The 7,979-nt window shown below is 38.6% G+C and overlaps 1 protein-coding gene across 1 annotated transcript in view; it reads left to right on the plus strand.

Moving 5' to 3' along the window:
• Positions 1-7,979, plus strand: part of LOC100632227 (vacuolar protein sorting-associated protein 13B-like) — a 33,580-nt gene that overhangs the window by 12,782 nt on the left and 12,819 nt on the right. The window contains exons 18-31 of the mRNA XM_019994902.1: positions 882-1,066; positions 1,536-1,666; positions 2,070-2,180; positions 2,235-2,462; positions 3,623-3,700; positions 3,754-3,828; positions 3,874-3,939; positions 4,032-4,277; positions 4,324-4,398; positions 4,445-4,770; positions 4,898-5,117; positions 5,187-5,327; positions 5,384-6,779; positions 7,164-7,979. Coding sequence (XP_019850461.1) covers positions 882-1,066; positions 1,536-1,666; positions 2,070-2,180; positions 2,235-2,462; positions 3,623-3,700; positions 3,754-3,828; positions 3,874-3,939; positions 4,032-4,277; positions 4,324-4,398; positions 4,445-4,770; positions 4,898-5,117; positions 5,187-5,327; positions 5,384-6,779; positions 7,164-7,979 — 4,094 coding nt within the window. The remainder of the gene's footprint in view (positions 1-881; positions 1,067-1,535; positions 1,667-2,069; positions 2,181-2,234; positions 2,463-3,622; positions 3,701-3,753; positions 3,829-3,873; positions 3,940-4,031; positions 4,278-4,323; positions 4,399-4,444; positions 4,771-4,897; positions 5,118-5,186; positions 5,328-5,383; positions 6,780-7,163) is intronic.

Consider the following 7,979-nt stretch of genomic DNA (forward strand, 5'->3'; position numbering starts at 1 on the left):
ACGAGCTGCTCTGTATTTCTGTTATTTTGTTTGTTATTCCTTCCGGGCATGTTTGATTTGTGTGTGTGAGGTTATGAAATCCTTAGAATTAAGCTTACATTACTAAAGGCTATTAAGTTTATTAGGAAAAGTATGCGTAATACATGCACAGACACATACCCAGTCACCACAGCATTCAGTTCATTACTAGTATGACATACCCAGTCTGTTACTCATCATACACTCGACTCTTAGGAATTGTAATGTATGCATGAATGGTAAGGACAACAATAGCTTTCACTTCAATCTTCCCCTTATATCCTTATTCTCATTCATCAAAGCTTGTGCTAGTTCTAGTACAAACATTTTTGAGCTATTCTTCTTTTGTGTGCAGGTGGTATAGTGTAGATCGTGACTCTTTCATTCTGCTCCATATCTGGCTCATATTGTCACTGAAAGCAATTAAGCCGTAGTATTATGATACTTATTGTTTACCGTAGCTGGGGCATTACCTTTATGCGTCATGGTAATATAAGCTACTCTCATGTTTTATGTTGTGACTGGATTTTGTCATTGAAGTGATTGTACTTTTTGAAATACTCACACAATAGTATGATGCAACTGACCATGTTTGTTGAGCTAGTATCCATCAGAATGTTTCCCTTGTGCTATCGGGGCATTACACAAATATTTGTGCACTCCATATTATGTAACGTTACTTCATTCTTAAACCTTATACAGTGAGTGTCTCCTGGATTGTATGATTGTGTATGGTGCATATGTACATATATGTCAGACTCCCTACACTTATTCTGTAGTGTATCATTTTACAGCACTCAATAACAACATATGCACACTTGTTTTATTTACTCTTGTCTGTTTACTTGTTTTGCCTTTTTTAGACTTGAGTTACCACTCACTGACCCCCAGACTGGAGGAGTGACAGCTGTCCTATCGCCTCTGGTCCTTGCCGGCTGTACAACTGTTGATTCTATAATTAGAACAAGGGACAGTGTTTATGTCCCTCTGTCAATTACTGCTCGCATCAAATCACTCGAATCTACACTAAGACGTGAGCCATTAACCGGTCAGTTAGTCATTCAGTCACACAATTCCTTAAATTATAATTTTTTTATTGAAGTATGTACGTGTGTGTGTACGTGTGCAAGCCTCCCTGTCTCTTTCCCTTTTCTAGTGCCTGTGGGTATTTTGTCTGTGAATCTATTAGTAATGTCTGCCTATGCTTTTAAATGTATAATTAGTCAAGCAAAAACAAGACACGCTTAGGAAAATGAATGGGGGACGGCTAGGCTAGTCTTGTATTAAATATTTAATCCAGTTAGCATTAAGCCTGCATCTAATGGCCCATGAATGATGCTAGACAGAATTTTCCCCATGAGAATATTCAGTATAATAGTTCAATTAGCAGCACACCTGATGACTGCTCATCCAAAAAGTCTCCCCTTTGGACACATTTTTGTCTCTCAACATATGACATGGAATATGATGAGACAGGATTGTTGATGTAATGTGAATTTCTCTTATGATTTTTTTAGACATACGAAATACAAGACATTCCCTTTCCTCCAATGTTGACGATTTCCCTTTGGATCTTTTCCAATTTAAGTGTAAAGATCTGACAATCGGGGCAACATTAATTGAAAACATACGTCAGATGCATGTCAAGGTATTATTAATGAAAATACATGTACATGTATATTTTATTTTTGGTATGTACGTGTGTACTGTATGCATGATAATTGGTTTACATTCTCTGTGTGTACTTATGCTAGTGTAATGGTATGTAATGGTCATAATGATGAGTAGATAGTTTTTAATATGACAGTTTATTCAATCAAAATTCAATAACTTTTTAAAAAACCAGACACAACCGGAATGAACAACAAGACACAGTTGGAATGAGAGCCGGTTTGCCTTGCATAACATGTTTGCGTGTAGCCTCTTCTAGTGTTTATTTTGAATGATAATTTGACTATTGATGAGTAATGCATTCTCAATGCAATGTGTTCACACAGTCTTAGAAACAAGGATTATATATTTGATAATGTATTTTCTTATTATGTATGCAGTTATCGGGGCTAGTGTCACTGAGATACACTGATATTAGAGACCTTCTCTGGAGAGATGCCCTCTTCCCCACAGACTTGACTATAAACTCAATCACTAAGCCACTCAAGCAGGTTAGCCGCGCCACGAAAAAACCAGCACTCATTGCTTCGTATCGTTGCGTTTAGTTTGACCGTTTAAAAGAGAGCAAGGTATCCATAATGGTCCCAGGTCCTACAGTCATAAGAGTGAGCCCTTCTCTCCTATACACTCTTAACATGACAACCAATACCTTACTATTGGAGCAATCCCATTATGCCATGGGGAGAGATTCTATTGAAGGAAGGAATGATAAACAACCACTTGGACCTTACATCATACATAACAAGTCTCTAATTGACCTTATCATTGGTCAGGTTAGTTGCTAATACTCTCTGTGCATGTCCATAATTGATTCCTAATTGGAGTTCATGCATGTATTGTAAGGCTGTAATTATAATGTGGCCTAATGCCATATTAGCTGCATACGCATGGACTGGGTCCTTCACTCCCACTAATTCTCAATTATATAGTGCCTAATGTGCAAATGTGCACTCAAAATAAATAGACAGATGTGTTGGATACGGGCAGTGACTTCTTGGCTCAGAGCTAATAATTTATTGTATGTATTGAGGAAACTTTACATGTTCACTTTATAATTAGACTATTACCATTATATCCTAACTGTAGTAGCAGTATTGTCACATATATTATCTGCTACTGGTATTTAAATTGATGATGTATCCGTGAAACTATTTAATGTTTTAGTCTGTTGGTAATTGCCTTACCTCCCTCACAGGCGACGCTTTCATAATTAAATTGAACTTGTTGTTTGTGATTGCATGGCTGTGCAATACTAATAGGTTTAATTGTGTATATGTTCATGATTAGATACATGTATGCGTGCATGATAGAACTGCTTCATGCATCTGTGAAGCTGTCACTCCACATCCTGATCATGTGCTGAATCATTCCAGCACTGATTATGTACATGTATAATCTTGTCACTGCTTAGCATCAATATTAGTATGTAATGTATTGATAATAGCATCACTTGCTACAGCTTGCATTGCACTACCTGTTCACATATCCTCCTTTGATTACACTCTTAAGTTATGCCTTACACTTTGACGTTAGTATTATTATTATATTTCTGTCACATGCTCTGCATTTGTACTGTTATTTATTATTATTATTATTATTATTATTATTATTATTATTATTATTATTATTATTATTATTATTATTATTATGTGTGTGTATGTGCGTGACTTTAGCATGTCAGTATTGCTCAATAGCTTTCAGTATAAATATATTTTTATGATCTTAAGGTTAAAGTATGTCTGTGCGTGACCAATTTTCTTATGTCGGTGACTGGTACAAGCATATATGGGTTTCATACAGTCAGTATTCACTCCCACACATATGCATACTGAATGGGCAGTTTATTCATTGGGTCTTTGTATTATACATGTAATTAGATGAGGAGTATGTGGCGGCATCAAATTTCATTTTACTATAAATTTGTTATTTTTAGATGGGCACTGTTGAAAGGGTCTCGTTACCTCCTAATTCTAACTGTAGCTACAACTGGAGGTCATTCAATAATGAAAAAGTATATAACATGCCGTTATTAATAGTAATAGTAGTGTACATGCTTTACTCTAGAAACTTCACATATCCTATGGTAGTGATGTTAGATGGAGTAGTGGGTTCACTATTGATGCTATAGGAATGCATCAAGTTAGTATGTCCATTAGAGTGTGTGTATATGTACATGTATTGTAGCTTGTAATGGACGATGGACTTTGTCTTCTTGTACAAGTCACATGCAATGGATCAATACAGAAACTGGTCAGTAATATACTCACAAGTCTTGAGTAGTATTCATTTGAACATACCTTTATCTTCTTCCTTTATGCTTTTCTCCTTTAATTACACTTCAGGTAACTATCAGTGGAGAGTTGACTATTTCATCTAGGATTCAAGAACCGGTTCTTTTACTCTACAATACTGCCTTGGACTCTCTACATCAGAGCAAGTTTATAGAGATCGGCTCACAGTCTAGACTAGAAGGAGTTGTGTGGTACGATACTCGTCAGTCTGGCTTGTCGTTCCAGTTTAAGGAGACTGATCAATCTCGTGGTCCTTTATTTAAGATATCACTTGATTCTGATCTCAGTTTCATCAAAGTATAGAGCGACCAAACAGTACTTAAAGCGTAGTCTCTTTTATTAGGTAGGAGAAGAGAATGAAGAGTCTTATAGTTTTTGGTCAAGCATTAAATCAGTGGCTGACAGTCCTGCATTAGAGGTACCAGCTCATTATAATAGTGTACATTTGTATCAATCTTTATCAGGTGACATTGGCACCACTTTTTGAGATATGTAATCACTTCCCATTTAAACTTCAACTTTTATCATCCAATGAAGAGGGAGGGGGAGAAGGTGGTGGTACAATTACAACAGTACCTGGTGGAGGCTCTGTTACATCATTAGACTCAACTATGAAAGCTGGGAGATGGTACTTTATGCATTTTAAAAGTTTGGACCCAGCAGAGGGCAGTTTCTCTAGCTCCCTCATTAAGTTATCAACTAGTCTCAGGAATGAGTTACCAGAGTTTGAGAATGAGTGTATGGGTCTGGGACTCTACAAGGAATGCACATGCACTGATGATAGAAAGAAGTGAGTCTATGTTGTATGAAATATTGAGAGTGGGAGAGAAGAAAAGAGAGAGGGGGATGTGAGGGACACGAGTGAGCTTGTAGGAGTAGTATAATTGGTATAATTTAGTAGTAATTATTTGTTGTAGATTAGAGGAGCCCCCTTGCATTGTATCAATTCCAACTAATAAAGGAGTAATGAAAGGGTACATGTTTACAAGCAGGAGGAAGGAAGGGACGATAAGGATTGAGATTATGCCACAGGTTGTGATAATCAACGAGACATCATGTCCGATTAAAAGAAAGAGAAATGATGGACTCTTTATGAGTCTTTCTTGTAATGAACTGTATCCACTATCCATCGATGAAGTGAGTGAAATATTGAAGTACTTATTACTGAGTTTAATATTCTTTCCTTTCTCTCTCTCTCTCTGAAAGGACTTAACATTGGTAGTTGATGGAGATGAATGTGACGAATTGTTTACTGCAGAACTGTCTTTCAAGGACTATCAGATCAGTCCTGGTCAACCTCCTAAGACTAAACAGCTAACATTAGCCGGCTCTGATCCTAAACAAGAGGTAATGTGCATGCAATTAACATTACTGTACTCATACTCTTTACTCTCTTCCTGTAGTTGGTTTATAAAATACTTGTTTCATTCGTGGTACATAATAATACGCTAATTATAGCCCTGAAGCCAATCTTTACACTATTCAACCAAACTGGGCACTGTCTCTCGGTATGTTCATCTCTCGAGGCTAACAATATTGCTCCCATGATGAGAGATAGGAGGAGGGAAGAGGTATCCATTCATAGTGGCCAATCTCATTCATTGCTTAGCTGGTGGTCTGGTGTAAGAGCTGATGCTAAACTACAGCTTACCTTTGTTGTATATGTAACTGCAAATACTGAGCAACTCTCACACTGGTCTATCCCGTTGTCTCTCAATTTTGTCCGTCGCTCGTTTTCACTTCCGACACCCTCAGGCTCCTCCCCCTGCTTATTGACGACCCACAGTGATGGGTGTGGTCAGTATTATGTCGTTATTTCTCATGATCCAAGACCACGCCTCATATGTGCTAACCATACAAGATTGACGCTTCAAATAATGGAGTCTGGCTCTATAGGGATTCACTCTCATCCTCAGACCCTGCCCTCTGGTCATGAAAGTTATTTTGAGCCTCCATCTCTTGCTAAATTATACCCTACTACAAGGAATATACATAATGATGATGATAATGAGAGTAATGGTGATGATGAGAATGTTGTATTTAAGACTCTGTCTGATATTCACATTCAAATAGGCTCACTAACAAAGTGTACTAGTCCTAATGCTAGTGACCCTATTCAATGGACTGATCCAATACCACTTCACTATGACACAGAGAAATATCTTAAGCTCTCAGACACCAAACTTGTCTTCTCTACCTCATATCAATATGGGACGCTGTATATCTCTCTGTTGCCTGGTGATGGGGGGATGTTACCAGTACCAATAGAGACTTCATCTCAATGCTTAATATTAAAAGAGGCACTCCATCTACTGGACTTAGAGTGCTTCCTCGAGCAACTCACCCTCTCCATTGATGTGGGAGACACTCTCAAGATCAGGCCGATATTTACATGTGTTTTTGATAACTGGAGCAGTAAGTTATCAATGTCACATGGGAGCCAGTATCAGTGTTCCTCAAGTATAAACTCAATACAAATTGATCATCACTCCTCTACAAATGAGTCCGTCATATTTCCTGTTCTTGCTATACCCAGACACGATCACGTTCCTCCTCTTTCGATAGTAGAGAGGGAACTACCTCCTTTCCTCTCGTTCTCTGTCAACTGGACCAAGTTTTCCGATAATGTTGGTGGGACTTTTATAACTGAAACTTCTCTCTCCCTTCAGCCTCTCACCCTTCAGTTTGACGATAGCTTTGTTCGCTCGCTAAAGAAGATAACGTTAGCTTATAGCTACTCACCTTTACCCATTTCAGATACTCCTCCCTTGCCAGTACATGATGTTAATGAATGTAAAGGTAAGGATTGAATTATTATAGATTATACCAGGTGGGAGTTATATTTTGAATTTTTTTGCAATTGAGCATATGATTAGTGGTGTTTTTGTACTTGTAATTCCTGCTAGTTTTTCTGGCTATATTGCATAATGCTGGATGTTGTAATTTAATTTGTATTAATTTGTTTTACTAATTTCTGTAATTATATAAGGGATACAAGGTGTGCCCCTTTATATGCATTTGCCGACGAGTTGATTGATAATAATTAATCAACTCCTCACTAAATGCATATAAAGTGGGCACACCTTATATTCCTTATATTACTCTATTATTTCAGTCTGCCCCCACTTGTACTTATATGTATCTTATTACAGAATGCCACACATTTTTTGTTTACTATTTTAGTTCCAGGTTACATTCTTGAAGAGGCCAACAGAGACAGGTATCCTCTTGCTATCAATCACCTACATATTGATGGAGTCCTCATTTACTTGAGTCTTTGTTTCACGCGTGGTCTATCGCTCAGCGTGGATGAGAGTAGGGTCCTCCTTTCTCCTCTCTCTCACAGACACCTCTACTTCAACTGGAGTGAGCTGGCTCAGAGCCTGGCTTCGCATTACTCCCTCTCCCTCCTCTCACAATTGGACTGGATATTAGGATCACTGGATATCATAGGCAGTCCTGGTACTCTGATCAATACACTACAGTCTGGCCTAAGGGACTTCCTATCTCTTCCTTATCAAGGTCTCACGAGAGGCCCAGGGTTCTTTATTCTCGGGCTAGGTCAGGGCACTCGATCTTTGTTGACTGGATTTCTGGGCGGAGCCCTCCGCTCAGTCACTAATTTTGCCTCAGGGATGGCTTTGAATGTCGAGCGACTTTCCCTAGATGAAGACCATGTCTCATACCAGGAGGACTTACGCCGGAGAGGTCAAAGGTCACTGGAGAATCTTGGGGCGGGGCTTATGGTGGGCGTGTCTAGTTTTGGTATGAGCGTAATGAGTGCAGTGGCCGGACTAGTAGAGCAGCCATTACAAAGTATCATAGAGAGACAAGGACAAGAGGAAACTCTAGCCACTGGTGGATATACTAGGAGTATTGTCACTGGAGTCGGAAAAGGGATTTTGGGTGTGGTCACAAAGCCGGTAGGCGGAGCATTACAACTAGTGTCACAGACTGGACGTGGTATCATTGGGATGACTGGACTAAAATCAACCCCAG

This window comes from Amphimedon queenslandica, unplaced genomic scaffold, assembly GCF_000090795.2.
Source record: "Amphimedon queenslandica unplaced genomic scaffold, v1.1 AMPQUscaffold_13520, whole genome shotgun sequence".
Taxonomy (NCBI): Eukaryota; Metazoa; Porifera; class Demospongiae; order Haplosclerida; family Niphatidae; genus Amphimedon; species Amphimedon queenslandica.